Source organism: Miniopterus natalensis, chromosome 6 (assembly GCF_054644295.1).
Source record: "Miniopterus natalensis isolate mMinNat1 chromosome 6, mMinNat1.hap1, whole genome shotgun sequence".
Lineage (NCBI taxonomy): Eukaryota > Metazoa > Chordata > Mammalia > Chiroptera > Miniopteridae > Miniopterus > Miniopterus natalensis.
In genome coordinates, this window is record NC_142086.1 from 9,422,716 (window position 1) to 9,445,630 (window position 22,915).

The 22,915-nt window shown below is 41.1% G+C and overlaps 2 protein-coding genes and 1 long non-coding RNA gene across 3 annotated transcripts in view; 1 reads left to right on the forward strand and 2 right to left on the reverse strand.

Annotated features, from left to right (window-relative positions):
- Positions 1–1,484: 1,484 nt before the first annotated feature.
- COMMD2 (COMM domain containing 2) lies at positions 1,485–9,368 on the reverse strand. The gene is made up of 5 exons (XM_016221571.2): positions 9,302–9,368; positions 9,120–9,197; positions 8,350–8,432; positions 7,623–7,796; positions 1,485–2,201 (listed from the first exon to the last, which is right to left on the reverse strand). The coding sequence occupies exons 1-5, from the start codon at positions 9,366–9,368 to the stop codon at positions 2,004–2,006; spliced, it is 600 nt and encodes a 199-aa protein (XP_016077057.1). The 3' UTR covers positions 1,485–2,003.
- A 230-nt stretch (positions 9,369–9,598) lies between these two features.
- On the forward strand, positions 9,599–11,055 carry LOC107543885 (uncharacterized). The gene is made up of 3 exons (XR_001603857.2): positions 9,599–9,780; positions 10,477–10,597; positions 10,722–11,055. It is a non-coding gene; the product is annotated as an uncharacterized LOC107543885 (long non-coding RNA).
- A 3,744-nt stretch (positions 11,056–14,799) lies between these two features.
- Positions 14,800–22,915, reverse strand: part of ANKUB1 (ankyrin repeat and ubiquitin domain containing 1) — a 48,061-nt gene continuing 39,945 nt past the window's right edge. The window contains exon 6 of the mRNA XM_016221593.2: positions 14,800–15,221. Within this exon, the coding sequence (XP_016077079.1) occupies positions 15,065–15,221 (157 nt within the window). The 3' untranslated portion in view covers positions 14,800–15,064. The remainder of the gene's footprint in view (positions 15,222–22,915) is intronic.

Consider the following 22,915-nt stretch of genomic DNA (forward strand, 5'->3'; position numbering starts at 1 on the left):
ATGGGACATGAAACAACAATATTCACATCATAGGAATGCCAGAAGGTGAAGAAAGTAACCTAAGAACTTATATGCATATATAACCCATGGACACAGGCAATAGTGTGGTGAAGGCCTGGGGGGGCTACATTGTAGAGGGGATCAATGGGAGAAAAATGGACAACTGTAATACTTCAACCACAAAGATAAATTAAAACATAAAAAAAAGTGAGCCCAGGTTCAAAAGGATGTTAGGAGACTGCTCCCACCTCACTCTGGCCCCAAAAGGTAAAGAAGGCAGAACATCAGAAAGGATAATGGAAAATAGAGGAGGCCAGGAAGGTTTGATACAAATGAAAAGAGACTAACACATACTTTCTTGTTTTGATTGGGGTAAGAACAGTGGATATGAGGTGGAAGAAAGGTTGTCCTGAGGGGACACAGGGCTATTATTTCAATCTTGGCTGGGGTCAGTCCTGTTTATCTTCCACCAAATATGGACAAATAAGAAGCCTCACAGAGCTATTTTTATTATCTAAGCTTGGCAGACATGTTGCTCTAAAACCTGATATCATATGCTAATATTTCATGTAACACATAGTTTCCTTTTGTTTGTGAGGTTGTTAATAGAAAGCTTCATTAATCACATTATCACTATAATTAAGAATTATTTCTGATTATAGTTTGCTAGCATCTGATATAGTTATTTTGCAACTGTAGAACATACACCTATGGGAAAAGACTGACCCATATGCCTGCAGGGGGCTGATGGGTGGCAATTTCAATTGTGCTTTTCTTTCAATGGCCTGTTTCCTGATAGGCTCTCTCATGAGAGAAAGAAGAAACATGATGTCGCCATGGCCTGAAAATCTCTCATTCTAACGAGGCAAAGTATTGGTAGAGCCTAGAGTGCAGCTAAGTCGGATGGTTCTACAGGCCTTCCCAGTTGTTCCATGGGGACAAGACTCAGAATAAGACCCTGGACACAATTAAGACTGAATCCCCCTCCCGTGTGATTTTTCTCCATAAGTCTCCTTTCCTCCTTCAGTCTCCCTGTGTCTCTGCACTCTATCAAGCAGACCTGACACATCAGCATCTGAGTTTTTCAGGCCAATAACTTACAGTTACCTACTAAAAAACAAAACAAAAATCAAGTTTGTAAGAAAGGATATTTGCCCGGAATGTAGTAAACATGGTCTCCCTTTGCCTTCTTTATACTTTATTCAAACAAAAATATGAAAAGTGACTATAATTTTTACCCAGATAATTAAGAATCAATTATACTACTCCTGCACGCATTGTTTATAAATGTAAACAACAGCATGTCTCTTATATACTTTGGATACCAGGGAAAAAGTAGTCCTTGATAAAATGTAATATATGATCGCACAAATTTGAATACTAAATACTTAAGCTAATTAGCGATGACAACTCAAACTTAAGCAACATGGCAAGTACCTATCTTCACATGCAAAGAAAAATGTATGAACTGCCTAAGCAATATATCATTTTTAAAAATTCATATTTATTTCCAACTATTCTGTGGCTTAATATTAACATCTGTGGGTTGTTTTTAAAAGTCAAAACCACTGAACTGTCTAGAAACAATCTGAATAGTAACAGTATAGTAACAGTAACACTGAATTTTATTTTCAAATTTTGGTCAATAGGAGAAAAATAAAAAAGTTAAGCAGTCAAAAGAAATACTGAAAAAAGCATAGTCATTCATATATACAGATAATGTGAACAATACAAATTCACTTCCAGTTGATTCAATCCTATTTACACATTTAAAATATAAAATACATCTTAATTTGTTAAGAAGGTGACCACATTTAGCACCAGGAAAGGAACTTGAGGTTAGCTTTTGAACATGACCTCGTATCTTGTCACAGGAAAAAAAACTTTCATAGAATCTATATGTATTTATCACCATCAATTAGTTTTAAAAAATAGTTTTTAAAGGTAACTGCTGCATGATTAATTCACAAGAGATTCAGAGGAAATAAACCTTAACACTGGGACTACTTGATATTGCGCACAACTCTCCTACAGTGGTTTGTTTTCATCTCCTCCAATGCTTGTTCCAATTGCTGAACCAAGTGGATCAGGGTGGCTGGGTCGGTCTGCAGAACTTTGGTGTTGCGATCTCCATTCTGATTAAGGTGTAGTTTTATAGTCACTGATGGTTTTATCTGTTGCCTGAGGCTTCTGCTTGCAAGCTTGATTTTAAATGGAATAAGAGCAAAATAACTATTTCATAATCATGCTAAATACATAACATTTGTAATTACCTTATACCATATACAAAAATCAAATTTCAGGTAAATCACAGACTTCAAAATGAAAAGTAAACTTTAAAACTTTTGGGGGAAAAAGGAAAAAAGAAATGAGAATATATATGCAACCTTACAGTGTGGAAGAATTTCTTAAACATGATATAAAAGGCACAAACCATAAAGAAAAAAGTGACAAGCTTAACTACATTAAAATTATTAAATTTTCTTCAAAGGATACCTAAAGATGGTAGAAAAAGAAGCCACAAACTGAATTTATTTTGTAACACATACAACCAAAAAAAGATCAGTACCCAGAATTCATGAATAACTGCTCTGATTTATAAGGCATAAAACACAAAACTAAGAGAAAAATGTGCAAAAGACCTAAGCAAGCAAATTTATAAATGTAGGCAAATATGTTCAACTGTATTACAATCAAGAAAATGGCCAATAAATCGTAAGATACTGTTTCACACATATCAGACTAGCATGAATTAAAAAGCTGCCTATATGGAGCACTGCAAGTAACGGGAATGGAAACGCATCGACTGCAGGTGAGAGTGACGAGAGAATCACTTTGGAAAACAATACATATTACCAGCAATTCCACTCCCAGGTATATGCCCTAAACTCTTACACATATACATATATTCATGACAGTATTTGTTTCTAAGAGTCAAAAATTAGAAACATCTTAAATATTCTTTAACAACAGAATAGATAAATTGAGAATATTCATACAATGAAATGCTTACTAAACAGGCAGCAAAAAGAAACACACTACAGTAAGTAACATGAATTGTTACGGAAAAATCTAAAAAGAAAATGTTCACTCAAAAACGCAAGTTGCAAAAAAATACATGAAAAATCTAAAAAATTCAGTTTACTGAAAAAAAAAATGTATGTAAGAAAAACTATAGACAAAAATTAACAGAAAATTCAGGATAGTGGTTACCTTCAGGGTGCTGGGAGGGGTTCTGTTGGGGGAGGGAGAATCAAAGGTACCAGTTTTGTTCTAGTTCTCAAGCTTGGCAACAGGTACTTCTTTCATTCTTCTTCTTTAAACTGAATATCTATAATCTTTTGTTTGTATGATATATTCCAAAATGTAAAAAGTAAGTACTATTGCCCTGGCCAGGTGGCTCGGCTGGTTGGCACATCGCCCCATACACTAAAAGGCTGTAGGTTTGATTCCTGGTCAGGACACATACCTAGGCTGTCGGTTCGATCTCAGTGGGGTGCGTATGGGAGGCAACTGAGTGATGTTTCTCTTCTCACACTGATGTTTCTCTCTCTCTCTCTTTCCCTTCCTCTATCTCTAAAATCAATAAAAACATATTCTCAGGTGAGGATTTTTAAAAAAAGTACTACTGACATATGATTAAAAGGAAAACCCCCCATTAGAAACAATGACCAACTTGGAAATGATGGTATTTAACCCAACACCAGAGTGTGCTCCCTACAGACTATTCTCCCTTAAAAGGAACAAGGACCTCCTTGAAGTAATCGCTGACTTGATTCAAGTCTGGGACAGGAATTGTACAAGATGAACCTGAAACATCTTATTATACAAGAAAGCAAGATTGTTATCTAAAACTACTGGAGTAGTGTCAAAAGGACAAGAAGCCAAACTGAAGAGACTTCTGAGTAACAAATCTAAACCTAAGATTTCAGGATTAATTTAATACCATAACATAGAATACTCTATGACTAACCACTTCTTCCAATTAATTTTGGGTCATTTGTGCATCCAAAAGAACCCAAGATACTGATCCAAAACAGAAATTTAATGTCTCAAAATAATTTGGAAACAAAAGATCAATCCCTTTGAGTGAGCTAGGCCCCAAACATAAAATAGGTATATGTAAGGTAAGTTACCTCTATTAGATCATTACTATAGTACAGAAAACTACAGAAAGGCAAACAGTAATAAATATTATTACTGAAAATACTACTTATTCATTCCATTATGCATTATTTATACTTCTTTTTCCTCTACACCTGCACTGACAGATAGGGACCAAATGTATCTAGGTATGTAATTAAGCCATGAATTTTCTGTTGAAAGACTTAAGGTCACTCAATCTATCCTCCCATTTTTAGGTAGCATGATATCTAAATTAATAACCTTTACAGATAAGTACCTGTACCATTAAAAAAATTTTAAAGATTATATAACAAACATCTAGTAAGATAAAATTAGGCCTAATTTTTTCTCAGAAAGAAATCTGAAGGACACTCAGTAGTACTACTACAGGATAAAGAACAGTATCCCACAAAGTTCTTATCTGAACTTATTTTTAATGGGGATGAAATTCTGTTCTCCCTGTAAAAATAATAGCACTTTAAATAAGTGAGCTCTAAAGGGAACATCTTCCTCTGCCAATTTCGGATGCACTCAACTTACTGATGCTGCTAACAAAGCCATTACTTATGCTTGCAATTTATGAAGTACAGGAAGCATTGCTATTAGAAACTCAACTATGGTGACTAATTTATTCCCTATAAACAACTGCACAATAATTAGATGGTAACTATCCGTTCACTACCAGCCTCCATGAGACAAATCAGTTACTCAAAAATGCAAGGTTCTGCACCCTGTTCCTAGTGTCCTAGCCTTTCAGCTGGTTTTCATTTGACAAGTCTTCCTCCTATAAGCAGAAGAATCCACTCCAGTTAAAATCCCTTGTAATAATTTCAACTAATAAGTTCACAAAAATTAGTTCTCTGAGTAGCTTTTTTAGCACTTAAATGCATTTCACTATAAGGCAATATTCATTCAGTATATTCTCAAGTTTAAAATGCATTAATCTTTGCAGTAACACAGCTATTCAAACTTACTTCACTGGACAAATGAGCTCTCTTGAGTTTAATTTTAGAAAATTCAATTGCTTAACTTCTAATAATGTCTTCATAATGGAAAACTCAAAACAAATCAATAAAGCCAAAAAAAAAAAAAATTAAGGGCTACTGGAGTAGAGTCAGAAGATATCCCCACATAAGAGAAGTAAAGATATATAAGATACATTATTGCTGAACCTCATGAACATGACCGTCCTCACTTCTCCTCCACCTGGTTATTATGAAAAGACCTACACACAAAGCCTTAACCAGTGATCTCCTCCTCCCCATGAGCTCTGCAGGAATTGCTGCTTATGATTCCAGGGGCATAAACTGTACCTTGTTCTTTGCTGTATCCATACCACATGATAGGTATACAAGAAATATTTGATAAATCATTTATTTAAGAAGGTGCTTACCACCACTAGCCACCCTCCCTACCGGTTTTACATTTTTGCAGTGAATGCCTATTCTGTACCAAGCATTGTGCTGGGACACAGTAGTCAACAAGACACAGAATCTGCCCTCATGGAGCCTATGATCTGTTTTGTTTTTTTGTGTTTTTTTTGTTTTTTTTTTAAATATGTCTTTATTAATTTCAGAGAGAGGAAGGGAGAGGGAGAAAGAGAGATAGAAACATCAATGATGAGAGAGTCATTGATCGGCTGTCTCCTGCATGCCCCCTAATGGGGATCAAACCTACAACCTGGGCATATGCCATGACCAGGAATCATACCAAGATTTCCTGGATCACAGGTCGATGCTCAACCGCTGAGCCACACCAGCTGGGCTATAATATGGTTTATACCATATCTGTGTTAATATCTATTCAAGCACACATCATACTAAATTATAATCGCTAGAGTCCTCTAACTGAATTTCTATAACCTATTTGGACCACCTTACCACAATTCGAATCCACTGTAACAGTGGTCTACAAACTTTATTGCACATTAAAATTACCTGGGTGAATGGAGAGCTTTTAAAAATCCTAAACCCTGGCCAGAGTGGCTCAGTTGGTTGAGTGTCGTTCTGTGCACTCAAAGGTCGCTGGTTCAATTCCTAGGCAGGGCAAATGCCAGTTTGTGGGTTACATCCCCAGTTGGGGTGTGTGAGGGAAGCAACCGATTGATGCTTCTCTCTTATATCAATGTTTCTCTCTCTCTCTCCCTCTCCCTGCCCCTCCCTAAAACCAATGAAATTATACACACACACACACACACACATATGTATATATATTTTTTAATCCTCACCTGAGGATATTTTTTCCATTGTTTTTCAGAGAGAGTGGAAGGGAGAGAAGAGAGAGGGAAACATCGATGTGAGAGAGACACATTGATTGGTTGCCTCCCACATGCGCCCCAACCGGTGCTGGGGATCAAGCCTACAACTGAGGTATGTGCCCCTTGGCCGGAATCGAACTGGGACCCTTCAGTCCACAGGCCAACGGTCTAACCACTGAGCAAAACCGGCTAGGGCTGAAATTGTATTTTTTAAAAAACCCTGATTCCCAGGCCAAATTCCATATCAATAAGTCAGGATCTCTGGGGTGGGGGGATGGAACACAGAATTTTTTCCAATATGCAGTCAAGTCTGGCTTGGCTAGTACGCTAAACCACATATTCAACATGCTCATTCCCATATGTATGTGGGCCTTTACAGCTTACACTGTCTCCTCTGTCAAGAATATTTACCCTGGTTTTCTCTATTCATTTATCCTTCTGTAATTTCACCTTCTTTTGTTGAGGTTTTTCTGGATCATTCCTGTGTACAATGAACTGAACTACCTGAGCAATAGCTTTTTTGAAATACTCGGTGTACCTTGATTAACACAATTCTATTCTTTTCCCTCATCCAAAACCATATTTTATAACTATCCTTAATTACTAGTTACTTTGAGAACATCTAATATTCCTAAATGTCAATATCTTTTCCAGGTAAGAAAGCACCTCGTACTTTTGTTTCCCAAAGCATTTAGCAAAGCTCTGATCAGCAATGGATGACATTCAATAAACACCTCTTATTCTATCTGTCACTGCTTGACAAAGGGCTACATGCAATAGTCTGAAAACTTCCTTTTGGTTATCTAGATGGCTTTACAAACAACTGAATCTCACAAATACAATCTGTACAGAAGCCAGAGCCAGGCACAAAAGAACATTGCTGAATCATTCCACATATAGAAAGTTAAAGAGCAGCAAAAGTAATCTACGTATTAGAAGTCAGGAAAAGAGGAAAGGGGAAGTAACTGGTAGGAGGTGAGGAGGATGCTTCTGGGATGCTGGTCATGGGTAAGTGTTGGTTTCATGGGTGTTTTCACCATACAATCACTGACCTGTGCACTTTTCTATATGTGTACTTATTTAAACAGAAAAGTTTTAAAAAATCTAAGCATCACCTAAAATTAAAGTTTCAAACCAGAGTTTGCTTAAGGTGGTAAAGAATACAATAAGCCTGAGACATAAACCTAAAATGAATCTTATATTCTAATTCAGATTAATAATAATAAGAAGAAAGTCATACCTGTACATCCAGTCGCCATTCAAGGCTGTGGTAACTGGGGAGGTCTGGTGCTAGTTCACTCAGAATAGTTCTGATCTCCTTTCTGTTGTCCAGATAAAGCTGAAGCAACAATTTGTTCAATTCTTCTGAGAATCCCAGAACAAAAACAGAGTCTTGGAAATCCAGTTCAGAAATCTAAAGTGAAATGAGTTTAACAGAACAAATTTTATCTTTGTCTAGTAAATGCTAAAATAGTTGATACATACAAAAGAATATGAACTCCCCTAATTCTTTTCTATCTAGTAAAAGAAACAGTACTCCTTAGTTAAAGGCAACCCTTGCCCACTATTTTAGAATCTGAGTTTCTGATACATAAAAATACTTTATTAAAATATAAAAAATAAAAAATTATTAAAATGCCCAGTTTTCTCTCCTATTCTTCATCAAGCCAGATGCTGCTAATATGCAAAAAAGTAAATCATTATATTCTTCCTTTTCTTAGGATACATACTATAGTATATGGTTCAATAACATGCAGAATTAGAGGCAATTCTAATTTACACTAACATGGAGGTATTCATGCCAGCAGATTGTTACAGTCACATTGTTTAGGCATGTCTTCCCCAAATCAATTATAAACCATTAACAACATAACTGAAATATGCAGGTACCTGCCAGGGCTATGATGTAGAGTATACATGACCTTCTTAACGTCAGGGTAATACAAGAAAGTCCACGGAGCCCTTACCATGAGCTTTGAGCTTTCCGTGAGCAGGTATGTTAATCCTTCCACACCATGCTGGACAGTGTCACTACTCACATTGAGTTTTCCTGAGAAAAAAAAAAAGGAAAAATGAGCAAATAAATTGTGATTTTTATCCTTTTATTCAAGCTCTTATTTAAGAATAAATGTTATCCAGTATTCCTTTATTTTTCAAACACTGCAATTTAAAATAACGACTTGGTAATGGCCTCCCGTTCTTTCTCCACTCACAGCCAAATGCCTTCAGTATTTCCCGTTTTGTAACCTTCGTTACAAATGCGGACCGTGGAGACCAGCACCAGGCGCACGGTCTTCCTCTCGAACGCGCAGCTCCCTCAAGCCTGGCAGAGGAGGAACTCACAGGGACTGCCCGAATCTGAGAAACTGCCCGAATCTGAGAGGCTGCCTCGTCCAGGGGGCAAAACAGCACTTCACCAAAGGCAGATGTGAGCAGTAACCGCCACACACTTGCATGGCGTTGCGGCTGCCCGCGTATTCTCGCACTCGGGTGAATGGAAGCCCTGCAGCATCTCTGGCACATGGCAGTACGTCTATTCTACACACGAGGAAGCCGACTTAACAGAGGCTTCAGACATCCCCCCGCTACGGACACCCGCAGGATCTGCGCCCTGCCTGACGAGCGGAGCGGGTTTCATTCCACCCCAGGGGGAACGGGGCCCTCGGGCCGCAGTAACTCCTTCCTCTGCAGGACCACGGAGGGCGGCGCGGCTGCGGCGGCGCCCCTCCCCTCTTACTGGCGGCGCCCTCGTAGATCTTGGGGTTCGAGCCTCGCCTCAGGAACTCCACCGCGATCCGCCCGAACTCGGCGACCACTGCAACGGAACCAGGAGCTCGTGAGCACCGGGCGCCCCGCCGCTTCTCCTCCCCCTCGCCCCCCCCGACCACAGCCGCCACCCTCCGTCGCCGCGTCGCGGACCCGAGCTGTCCACTCGCGGCAGGAAGGCCAGGTGCTCCTTGTGCTCCTCGGACAGGTCCAGCAGCATCTTGGCGGGGCTGCCGGCTTCACCGAGGCGCAGGCCCCGCCCTCGCCACTTCCGCTCCCGTGTCCGACGCGGGGAAGCTCCGGCGGCCCCGCTCCCCGAGCTTTGGTTCCGGGCCGCGGTCGTCCCCGCCCCAGCGCCCCCTGCGGGCCGGGGAGCCGGGCCGAGGGCCCGCAGCTCGCGCATGTGCCCGACGCGGCCGGCGGGCGCGAGGCGCTGGGCGCCGGGGGACAGAAAGACGTTCGCCCCGCGCCGAGCTCACCTTTATAATGTCAATCTCCGACAGCTGCGGGCACTGCCAGGAGCTCGCCTCGCCGCTGCCGCTCCGTTCATGTTCAGGAAACAAGACAGGCGACCGAAACGGACTCGTATAGAGCCCTCGGTTCGCACAGAGCTGTCGGACATGTCACCTTAGGTATCTTTTTAACGCGCTCATCAGCCCTTAGCTTGTTCTGGCGGATGAAGACCAGAGCTCCAGAAGGGCGTGGTTACTATCCGGGCACCCGCGGAGGGAGCGGACCGACCTCGCGGCCGCCGCCCCGGGCCCAGCCGGCCGCCTAGCGGGACGGGGCCGGGGACGGGGACGGGCGACGGGGACGGGGACGGGCGACGGGGACGGGGACGGGCGACGGGGACGGCGACGGGCGACGGGGACGGGGACGGGGGCCGGGGACGGGGGCCGGGGCCGGGCGACGGGGACGGGGACGGGGACGGGGTCGGGGACGGGGCCGGGGCCGGGGCCGGGCGACGGGGACGGGCCCCCGCGTGGTCCCGGGTCCGTGAGGAGGCTGAGGGCGCCCCCGACGGCGGGGGCCGCGGGCGCAGGCGGTTCGTCTCTGTGTGTTGAATGCGGCGCGAGAGTCCGGTTCCTTTCCCAGCTGTCACCTCGCACCTGCTGAGACGCTAGAATTGTTCCTTGGTGGGAACGTGACCCCCAAATCTCAGCCTCGGGGCGCGTGGTGGGGAGAAACCGAGAGCGAGGGAGACTTCTTACCTATCTTATGTCCCGGGGGGAGACGGTCTCCCGGGCAGGAGGGGAACTGGACGTTTCTCCGCTGAGCTCTGTGTCTGTTTGTCCCTCAGCTGAGCTCTGTGTCTGTTCGTCCCTCAGGTCTGACTGAAGTTGGAATTGTTTCCTCCAAGGACAAGCAGGACGGCAGGTCCTTGACCTCAGTACCGTAGTTGGGTCATGAAGCAGCATTTGCACCGAGAGCAAAATTTTTACTTAGACGGTAAGTTGTAGATCAGCAAAAATAGCATTATTTCCTGAAGAAGGCCTTATTCATACATTATTGAGAAAATGTCCATTGTTTAAGAATAATTTAGAGGAAAGGTAAAATCGTGATTTTTCTACAGATATAATGAACACACATCAAAGACTGTATTGAAATCATGAATTACGGAGGAAATCAGGAAGGTTACAGTAAGAAGTAGTTTCAACGAATTCAAAGGAGATGTTCCAGAACCATACATAGACAGATGTTCCTCAGCTTACGATGGGGTTATGTCCCGATAAACACATGGTAAGTTGAAAATCGTAAATCAAAGTGCATTTCACACCGCTAAGCTACTGAACATCATACTTAGCCTCGTCCACCTTACGTATGCGCAGAACTCTTACCTTAGCCTACAGCTGGAAAAAATCAACATTGAACACAGTTTATTTTATAATAAAATATTGAATATCTCATGTAATTGATTGAATACTGTATTAAAAGTGAAAAGCAGAACGGTTGGCTCTGGCCAGGGGGCTCAGTCGGTTGGAGCGTGGTCCCATACACCAAAAGGTGGTGGGTTCGATTCCTGGTCAGGGCACATGCCTAGGTTGTGGGTTAGAACCTGGTAGGTGTGTGTTCAGGACGCAACAGGTTAATGTTTTCCTGTCACATCGATGTTTCTCTCTCTCTCCTCTCTCTCTAAGATCAATTAAAAAAAGTATATCCTCAGGCGAGGATTTAAAAAAAACATAGAATGGTTATATAAGCATTCAACACTAACACACAGCTGAAAGCACACGGGGCCTGAAGAACGCTTGAAGCACTGAACTGAAGCAATGCTGGCAACAACACAGCAGTACACTGTAGAGTGTTGGCTGTTTCCCCTCGAGATCTCATGACTGACCAGCGGCATCATCAGAGAGTATGATACTGCATACTGCTAGCCCAGGGAAAGATGAAAATTCAAAATTTGAAATATGGTTTCTACTGAATGGTTTCTATCACTTTTGCACCATTGTGAAAACAAAAAGAAAGAAAAAGTGAGACCATTGTAAATAGAGGACTGTCTATACAGGGAATAAGAAGTGCCGAAGTGAATGTATGAATGGATTCAATATTACACCAACATGACATAGCCCTTCTTCCACATGATGCAGTGGGAGCAGAGGCGCTGAAGGAATAGGGAGCCCCGGAATGGGCTGGCCAAAGGCGGGAGCCAAGACGACAAGTTACAGTTGGCAGAAACCAGCCTGGGAGTTAAAACTCCCTAGACTAACGTAGAAAGTGACTATTTGCTACCAAATGGTATTTAGAGGAAATTACCTGAATGAAAAACAAAGTTTAGATTCCAGATTTGGCTCTGACACTTACCATCTGTAGGGCTGTCAGCAAGTTGTTTTTATATGTTATAAACTGACCTTTATTTGTAAAATTTTTTTTTTTAATGACTGCCCATTTGTGCCATGCAGGGCTGTTACGATGCTCAGATGAACTAATAAATTCACATTAAGAAATTGATTTCGATGATCAAATAAAACAATAAATTATTAAGCAATTGGAGGACTTGTAAACTAAAGCGTTTATATTTTATTGGAGCAGGTTTTATATGTATAAATCATTGAGAACTTCGTGTGCATCATCATCCTAAAATTCACTCAATTAAATATTTATAAAGCGGTTACTCAAAGGTTCAAGCATCTGCTAAGCCTTGGCAATTTGGAGTTGATAAAACAGTGCCCATGCTCTCTAGAAGATGACAGGAAGGGCAGGGAGCAATCGAGTAATTTCAGTGCGATGAACGGTAGAGCTCGAAGGATGAACGGAGAGACAATTCAGTAAGATTCGGGCTCAGCACGAGTTCCAGGGTATGCTGGGCATGCTAACAATTGTGCTTTACACTTGTTTACCATTAGAAGTATGTAAGATCTTAATGTTATTTCATCTCACATCTTAAGGAAGCTAAATTCTTAACCTATCTTATTTCTGGGACTAAAGTCAAGAGAGAATAAATACTCAGTGGTTGTTCAGTTGACTCTGACAGAGAACATGTTTCATATCAATTGCCTTTTCATATTCTCATCTCATATTTTTTTTCTCTGCCTTATACACCTTCCTTTTCCCTTGTATTTCCCCATATTCCATTCTCCTTCTCAGGCATTTCAGCTTCAGAATTTTTGCACCAGGCATTTCCTTGGCTGTGTTTCAATGATACATAAAATATCATCAGCCCTGCAAGGATTCACAGTTCAGTTCAGCAGACTGTGAAGGGCCTGAGATTAAAAAAAAAAAAAAAAATTAGTTCACTTTTTAAATTGGATTGCAAAATGCATATTAAAAGGGTACAGATTAAAAAAAAAAATTTCTTGTTGAATTTTCTCAGATGAAACACACCTATTAACCCAGATGAAAAAATTGAATGCTATCAGTACCTCAGAACCTCTCCTGTACCCCTTCCAGCCACTAGCTCCTCTTTCTGCCTCTGCACTGAACTAACAGGTGCACACCTGCCTCACAACGTCTCTCTAGCATCACTCTTGTCCTATCTTTTGTATCATATGTGCCCCAATCCCAGGACATTTAACTAGGAATGTAAAGGTATTTTTAATTTTTATTTATTTATTTTATTATTATTATTTTAAATCCTCACCTGAGGATATTTTTTCCATTAGCTTTTCAGAGAGTGGAAGGAGAAAGAGTGAGAAACATCGACTGGCTGTCTACTGATCTCGCCCCTACTGGGGCGGATCCTGCAACAGAAGTACGTGCCCTTGGCAGGAACCAAACCTGGGACTCTTTAGTCCGAGGGCTGACTCTCTAACCACTAAGCCAAACTGGCCAGGCAAGGTATTTTTTAAAGTGAGCTTTAAGCTATAGGTGCCTCTGACTGTTGACGAGAATCTATTTTAAAAATCTTCCTAACAAATAGAAAAACAAAATATTTAGAAAAAAATTAACAAAAGATTTGCCAGACCCCTGCACCAAAAACTAAAAAACGTTGATGAGAGAAATTAAGGGAAACTTAAATGGGGACATAGCGTAGACAAATATACCACGGGTTGTAAGATTCAATACTATTAAGAGGTCAGTTATGCCCAATCAAGATCCCAGCAGCCTTTTTTTATAGAGTGTCAACTTTATTTAAAAATTTATATGGACACGCAAAGGACTGAGAATAGCCAAAACAACTCAAAAAAAACCAAAGTTTTGCTCAGTGGTTAGAGCATCAGCCCATCAACCAAAGGATCTCAGGTTTGACTCACAGGCAAGGGGACATGAGTACCTCGGTTGCAGTTTCAATCCCCAGCCCTGGTCAGAGCGCATGCAGGAGGCAACCAGTCGACGTGTCTCTCTTATATGGATGTTTCTCTCTCTCTCCTTCCCTCCCTCCCTTAAGCTCTCTCTAAAAATCACTAGAAAAATATTTCTCCAGTGAAGATTAAATGTATATTTACCCTATTACCCAACAATTCCACTCTTAGGTATTCAACCAAAAGCAATGAAAACGTGTCCAAAAAAGACCTGTTACAACAGTGTTCATAGCAGCTTTATTAGTAATATCCCCCAACCTGAAGCAACCCAAAGTCCATACAGTTGAGCAGATAAATCATAGTGCATCCATCCATACAATGCCACACTACTGAGTAATAAAGATGAATGCCCTAATGAGACATGCAACAATGTAAATGAACCTCAGAACATTAAGCTGAGCGAAAGAACCCAGGGACAATAGTGAGCAGCTAAATGATTCCTCTGACTGGGAAAGATTATCTGTTTATGGAGGTAGCAGAATAGCGGTTGCCTATTGCGGGCTGGGATACACTTGGATAGAAGCTTAAAGAAACTTTCTGGAGTGATGGAATTAGTCTATCTCTTGATCGGAATATTGGCTACACAGATGCATGTATTTGTCAAAGTCATTGAATCTTTTTTTTCTCTCAATTGAATCTTACATGTAAGACCTGTGCAACTCACTGTATGCAAACTTTACCTCAGTTAAGACAATGAATAGAAAGCAATGTTTTAGCAGGTGTTCAAAAGATGTCTGAGACCAGTACTAGACTTAGATGGTATTTGTAACTCTCCTAGGAACTGTCCCTATGTAGAATTTTTTTACTTTTATTTTTTACTATACACTGTATTCATATGGTTTAAAAAAAACCCAAAACAATCAAGCAAACCCTAGGGGGCGGGAGGAGAAACAGTAAAAATTCTTATTTCTGTCTTTGTTTCTGATCCTCCCAGCTTCCCTACCGCGGAGGCAACTACTATTCTCAGTTTTTATGAATTCTTCCTCAGGCTCTTAATCCAAAAACAAATGCCCCAAATTTCCACTTAGGGTGGTAAGTCCAAGAAAACATGGTATTTAACATGAAATATCCTGTTGACAGTTATGTAGCGTTAGACCTGTGATTAGAAAGTATAGCATTAGGATTGTTACTAAAAATTTAACATTAGAACTGGAGGTTCTATTTAGCCAGTTCTTCACCCAAACTGGGGTTGTGATGACTTTTCTTGTGCAGTTTCCAGAGGATTTTCACGTGCTGTCTGTCCTCCCTGGGTAGTCAGGTTAGAGATGCTCTTTTTGGCCAGGACTCTTGCTATTCCTAGCTGCTGAAGCCATCGTTTCTCTTTAAAAGCACTGTAAGAAAACAAGACACTATTTATTTACTTATTATTTCACTGATGAAATTCAAGATTTTATTTTATTTTAAAAGAAATTTTATTGAATTTATTGGGGTGACATTGGTTAATAAAATTATACAGGTTTCAGATGGACAGTTCCATAACACATCGTCTGTATATTGTGTCGTGTGTTCACCACCCCAGTCAAGTCGCCTTCTGTCACCATTTATCCCCCCTTTACCCACTTCTACCCCCTTCCCCTCTGATAGTCACTGTGCTGCTGTCTGTGTCCATGACTTCGTTTTTCTTTGTTTAATCTCTTCACCTTTTTCACCTAGCTTGGCTTGGGGTTGAGATCCCCTGTTTCTCAGGGGGAACCTTTGCAGCTGAGATATCCCTCCGAAATCTCAGCCACTGCCCGGGCGCGGAAACCGGCCAGCCCTTTTTGCATCTCCCCACTTCCTGCCAGTCTTGATGTGGCTTCTTCTGTAGATCCTTGGTTATAAGACTTCTCTTCAGCTAGTCTTCAGTTTGTTATTCAAGTTGGTTGCTCTATATTTTAGCTGTAATGCTAATCCAGTCCCGGGAGGAGGTGCGTGTAATATCCCACTCAGTTGCCATCTTGGATTTCCAAGATATAATTTATAAGGAGGTTCAATCTTGTCCAATTTATAGCTGAAATGATGGAAATCTTTAGGTTGGTTTTGTAGCTGTGGCTGGTTTATCTTGTCACATGAGGTAAGATGTAAACTGGGAAAGAGGAATCTTTCTAAAACCCGTTCCTTTTGACGCCATGGGAATGGTACTTTCCTGAGGCAGTCAGTACTAGAAGCTTGAACCCACATCTAGAAACAGAGCACCACTCAGTGCCATATAGAAAGCTGCTCAAAAGCTGAAACTTTTTCTATGTGTTCCTCCTAGGCATCCCTACACATAACATATTCCCTAACCTATTCTCCTTTCTGCTTCTCCTACCCCACCACAAGCACATGGTTTTGCGTTGGTAAGATAGTAAATATTCTGATAGCTAACTGAAATGCAATGAAAGGTAATGTTTCATGATAGCCGTGAGGATAGCCAAGTCACTGTGTCTTTACTTGTAAATTTGAATGTGATTGCTCCTAGTTTTTAGGACACAAATATGATTTACTATAGGAGGGTTTTACATTCCCTTGAATGTTTGGGTTTTCGAAGACTCTCCTTTGACCTCTCTTTCTTTCTGTACCCTCATCCTGGGAGGCCTCATTTACAATTGCCTATATCCATGACTTCCAAATCCTGAGCTTTCTTAGAAGAGCATACCTCCAATTAGCAAATAAAACCATTTTGTAACTGGACATCCCACAAACACTTCCAATTTTCATCTTATATCTTCTTCCTAAACCTGTTCCCCTTCAGTATTCTTGCTTCGACACAGTGATTTTTCTATGCCCGCCATCTCCAACTAGAAACAAAACCCAGTTCCTCCTTACCTGTCCACTCCTATACCCACTTAGTGACAAAAGTTTTGTAGAGTATTCCTTAGAAATACCTTTCACATTTTGCCTTCCTTCTCTTGGCTAACGACTTCTGTCTAGTCCAGGTCTTTCTTGTCTCTTGCTTCTCTTATTGCAAAGTCCCCTAACTTTATTGTAGTCCTTTCATACCCTCAGTATTGCTGCTTTCCAGTGAGTCTTCCACACATCTTCAGCAGATTTCCCTTCAAAAATAAAAACTGATTATGTGTCTTGCCTGATGAGAAACGGCCTTCTGTGAGTTCCTACTTTCTTCCTGTCCCATGGAAAAGGAATATGAATAAGCTCTCCACTTGGGCACACAAGATGCTCCTCAGTGTAGCTGGGACCTACCTTGCCAGTTTCATCTCCTGCTGATTTCTCCCTGTCTTTTAAAATGTCTTGTGCAAATCCACTTACTTTCTTGAAAACTAAATTTTTTTCTTGCCTTTTCACAGAGCAGTGCCTTTGACCATGTTTCCACCTCTGTGTGGCTCCTTTACCTTACCACCACCACTTTTATCTGGCAAAGTCCTGTAAATTTAAAGGGCTTTCATTCAGTCTATTAGGAACAACCTTGCATGAAAGTAATGTATTGTTTCAAACATTTGAATTAGATCCAAGTTTGCCTGATTCATTTTTAATGTTCTGGACCAACTACTTGCTTTACCTCAATGGTGATGGCTCCTTGGGCCCTCTAAATGAGATTAACCCACTGATGCTGTGCATAAAATCAAGTCCTTAGCCTTAAGGAAATCACCTTTAGCCATTCCCCATATCCCACTTGACTTGATTTAAAGCTCTCTCTCTCCTTTCTCATGTATACCTTAGTTCCTCCTAGGTTCAGTGCTCACCATGGCATTTGAGCTCTGGCTTTTCTGCATTTATTCAAAAATGATTTATTGGACATTTATTATATGCCAAGCAGTATTCTATGCGCTAAAGAAACAAAAAGTGAACCAAACACATAGGGTCCCTGCCCTCATGGAACTTACATTCTAGGAGGAGGCAAATATACAAAGAGAGAGCTAGAATAATATCAGACTGTGAGCGATCCAAGATGGTAGTAGAGTAGGTGGATGTTGCACTCATCTCCTCCCAGGACCAAACTGGAATTACAACTAAAATATAGAGCAACCAACCTGAATAACCAACTGAAGAGCTGAACAGAAGTCTTATAACCAAGGATTTACAGAAAAAAACACATCAAGACTGCTAAGAAGGGTGAAAGTGCAAAAAGGGCTGGCCCCGCTTTCACAGGTGGTGGCTGAGATTTTGAAAGGATATCTCAGCTGCAGAGGTTCTCCCTGAGAAGCGTGAGGTCCCGGGCCCAGAGCACCAAAGCTGGGAAGAGTCACCCACATAACATCTGACTGAAAGCAGGGATGCTGTCTTCCAGGGAGAGACAGGAGTCTGCTAGAGACATGAGAACACTCTTATAGGGCCAACACACAAAACCTTGTTCACAGTCACTCACCCTGGGCTCTGGAGGAGGGAGGGTGGAGCAGACTAGAGTCCTGTAAGGAGTGACTGGGGTTTGTGGCTTTGGGGAGAGAGCTGAAGGGACAGCTACTAAGATACCTGTGCTGAGTCCCTCTCCCACACCACAGATGCCATCTTTCTTCGGTGGAACATTCCCCTCCATATGGCATCAGCCTGGAGAAATGCAATAGCTCCACCGTCTGGACTACCTATAGCCCTACCCTGCAAAGCTTGCACTCTGCTGAGGACTCAGCTGCCTGGGCTGGGGTGTAGAGGTTTGGGAAGACTCGGGGGGTGTCAGTGACTGAGTTGTGTGGCTTTGGGGTGGGGGCCATTCCCCCTACCTTCCTGAGAGCATGATTGATATCTCCCCCTCATGGTAGATCCACTAGCTCCAATCTCCAGGCTCCTGAAGCCCCACCCTATCAACTCCTGATGGCTCTGCCCTACTGAGGCCTGGCTAGAATCCAGGACAGTCTGAGTTATGTGGCTTTGGGTAGGCATTCCCCTCACCTTCCCCCAAGCCTGACCAACACCTCCCACCCAAGGGAGATCTACTAGCCCCATCTTCCTGACTCCCTGCTGAGATCGGGCTCCTGACAGAATCTGAAACAAACTGAGTTGTGTGGCTCTAAGATGGGGTCCATTTTCCTTCAAAGATCTGAGCAGTGTAGAGGCCTCCCTTCACAGGGTCAAAGCTAGGTCTGTTTGGGCCTGATAAACTCTGTTGGCCTCACCATGATGACTCCCTGAGATCCCTGTCCTACCATAAAGGTGTGCAAGCACCCAGTGAGTGGCAGCTAGACTTGGTATACCCTGGGACATTTGCTGAGTGGCCTCAGACCCAGCATGGGTACATATTAAACCTCTATCAATCTGGTGAACACCACTTGCCACTATTTGGTGACTCACTATAAACTGCCTTATGCAACTCAAGTACCACCAGAAGCTCTTTCAGTGAATGAGCCTAACAGGCAGCCAGCAGTAGGAAGAAGGCAAGGCAGGTCTCAGAGTGCCTTGGGACTTTTGCTGACCTTCCCCTATGCCTGGTTCTGGTAAAAGCCAGGCTTGGTGTGCAGCTTGGTCCTTCCCATGCAAACCCAGACCTAGCAGAGGCAGGCAAAAACTGTAGATAGCTCTGTAGATGCAAACAGGCAGCCCAGGGCCAGTCATAGACACTGTCTGGCATTTGCTGGCACCAGAGTCTCTCCCAAGACCTGACATACACAGTGGCCAGCATCAGAAAACATAAAAGCAGAATCCAATTGGCTTTACTAGTGGCATATCCAAGGGAGATCTCAGCAGGCACCAGACCCTTCTGAGGCAAATTCCACTTCGTGAGGACAGCACCTGTACAGCAGCTCATGCACTGTGGTTAGGGTTGATTCTCACAGTCAGTCAGCCTAAGGGTCAATCTCACACACAAATGAGCCAACAGCAATAAAAACTCAACAGGAGGGTTCATATAACCCACACAACAGATATTCCTGGAGCACCTAGTTTAGGTGATCAAGGAGACTGCATCACTGTGTTGCACAGGACAACTACTACTTAAAGCTGCCCTACCAAGACTGAGAGTCATAGCAGATCTACCTAATATGTAGAAACAAACACAAAGAGGCAGCCAAAATGGAATGACAAAGAAATATGTTCCACATGAAAGAACAGAAGGTCTCCAGAAAAAGATATAAATGAAATGGAGACAAGCAATTTATCAGATATAGAGTTTAAAGAAATGGTTATGAGAATGCTCAAGAAATGTAGTGAGAATTACAATAGCATGAAAAAGGACACAGAAACCATAAAAAACAACCAGTCAGAAATGGAGAATACAATATCTGAAATGAAGAACATACTAGAAGGAATAAACAGTAGGTTGGATGAGTAGAGGATCGAATTAGCAATTTGAAAGACAAGGTAGCAGAGAACACCCAATCAGAGCAGCAAAAAAAAAGAATTTTTAAAAATGAGGATAGCTTAAGAGACATTTGGGAACAATATAAAGTATAACAACATCTGCATCATAGGTGTACCAGAAGGAGAAGAGAGAGAGCAAGGGATCAATATCTTATTTGAAGGAACAATGACTGAAGACTTCCCTAACCGGGTCAAAGAAAAAGAAACACAAGTTCAGGAAGCACAGAGAGTCCCAAACAAGAGAGACCCAAAGAGGCCCACACCAAGGCACATCATAATTAAAATGACAAAGGCTAATGACAAAGAGGGAATCTTTTTTTTAAAATATGTTTTTTTTTATTTCAGAGCAAGGAAGGGAGAGAGAGATAGAAACATCAATGATGAGAGAGAGTCATTGATTGGCTGCCTCCTGTAAGCCTCCTGCTGGGAATCAAGCCGCAACCCAGGCCATGTGCCCTGACCAGGAATCGAACCATGATTTCTTGGATCACAGATCAATGCTCACCAATGAGCCACACCAGCTGGGCCAAAGAGAGAATCTTAAGTACAGCAAAAGAAAGACAGTTACCTACAAGGGAGCTTCCATAAGACTGTCAGCTGATTTCTCAACAGAAACATTTCAGGCCAGAAGGGACTGGCATGAAATATTAAAAGTGATCAAAAGCAAAGGCCTACAACCGAGACTACTTTATACAACAAGGCTATCGTTTAAAATCAAGGGAGAAGGCACAGGCTGGGTAACTCAGTTGGTTAGAGCATGGTCCTGATACACCAAGGTTGCAAGTTTGATCCCAGGTCAGGCTACATACAAGAATCCACCAATGATTGCATAAATAAGTGGAACAACAAATGGATGTTTATTTCTCTCCCCCCTCCTTCCTCTATCTCTAAAATAAATAAATTAAATTAAATTGAAGGAGAAATAAAGAGCTTCCCAGACAAAAAAAAAGCTAAAGGAGTTTGTTACCAGCAAACCAGTAGTACAAGAAATGTTAAAGGGTCTTCTTAAAGAAGAAGAAAAAACAAAACTAATACTTGTATCTGACAAAATAGACTTTAAAACAAAGGCTATAGTAAGAGAGACAAAGAAGGACACTACATAATGATAAGGGAGTAATCCAACAAGAGAATATAACCCTTGTAAACATTTATGTACCCAACATAGGAGCACCTAAGTATATAAAGCAAATCTTGATGGGTGTAAAAGGAAAGATGGACAGTACTACAGTCATAGTCAGGGACTTTAACACCTCATTGACATCAATGTATAGATCTTCCCAGACAGAAAATCAACAAGGAAACAGTGGCCTTAAATGACACAATAGATCAGATGGATTTAATTGACATCTTCAGAGCATTAGAATATACATTCTTTTCAAGTACACATGGAACAATTTCTAAATAGACCACATGTTATGACACAAACAAGACTCAATAAATTTTAGAAGATTCAGCTAAATAGAGACAGACTCATAGATAGAGAGCAGGCAGATAGCTCTGTGAGAGTGGTTGGAGGGGAGGGATTGAACAAAAAAAGAGTGAGAGAACTCATGGATATGGACAATAGTGTGATTGCAGGGGTGGAGGGGGATGGGTGGAGGTGGTTGAGGGCATATAGGAGATAAAAGGTGATGGAAAAAATAAAATATTTTTTTAATAAAAGAAATTTAAGAAGATTGAGGTCATATCAAGTATCTTCTCTGACTTTAATGGTATGAAACTAGAAATCAATCACAAGAACAAAACTGAAAAACACACAAAAAGATGGAGGCTAAATAACATGTTACTAAACAATAAATGGATTAACACTGAGATCAAGGTAAAAATCAAAAGATACCTTGAAACAAATGAAAATGAGAACACAACAACCCTAAATCTATGGGGCACAGCAAAAGCAGTCCTAAGAGGGAAATTCAAAACATTACAGACCTATCTCAAGAAATAAAAACAAAAAATCTCAACTAAACAAGCTAACTTTACACTTAAAGGAACTAGAGGAAGAACAAACAAAGCTGAAAATGAGTAGAAAGAAAAAATAATAATCAAGTGGAAATAAAATAAAGTCTAAAAAAATATTAAAAAGATTAATGAAACCAATAGCTGGCTCTTTGAAAAGATAAATAAGGTTGACAAACCTTTAACTAGACTCATCAAGAAAAGAGATGATCCAAATAAAATCAGAAATGAAAGAAGAGAAGTAACAACTGACACCAAAGAAATACAAAGGATTGTAAGAAAACATTAGGAACAACTACATGCCAACAAATTGGACAATCTGAACTAAATGGATAAATTCCTTGAAACATATATAACCTTCCAAGACTGAATCAGGAAGAAGAAAAAAGTCTGAATATACAGATTACAAATAATGAAATTGAAGCAGTAATCACAAAACAAATGTCCTGGACTGGAAGGCTTCACAGGTGAATTTTCCAAACATTCAAAGAACTAACACCTATTCTCCTCACACTATTCCAAAAAATTCAAGAGGAGAGAAGACTCCCAAGCTCATTTTACAAGGCCAGCATTATCCTAATTCCAAAACCAGATAAAGACACTACAAAGAAAGAAAATTATAGGCCAATATCCATGATAAATATAGATGCTAAAATAGTCAACCAAATATTAGCAAACTGGATCCAACAATATAGTAAAAAGATTGTACACCACAATCCCGTGGTACTTATTTCTGGATTCAGGGTTGGTACAATATCAGCAAATCAATAAATGTAATACATCGCATAAACAAATTGAAGGATAAAAATCACATGATCATATCAATAGATGCAGAAAAAGCATTTGATAAAATCCAGCACCC

Excerpts from the sequence above, each read along its gene's own strand:
- COMMD2 (XM_016221571.2), bottom strand. The coding sequence starts at position 9,368 with ATGCTGCTGGACCTGTCCGAGGAGCACAAGGAGCACCTGGCCTTCCTG. Across the intron at positions 9,198-9,301 it reads GCCGCGAGTGGACAGCTCGG|TGGTCGCCGAGTTCGGGCGG; the intron begins GTCCGCGACGCG and ends GTTCCGTTGCAG. Across the intron at positions 7,797-8,349 it reads CGGAAAGCTCAAAGCTCATG|ATTTCTGAACTGGATTTCCA; the intron begins GTAAGGGCTCCG and ends ATTTCACTTTAG.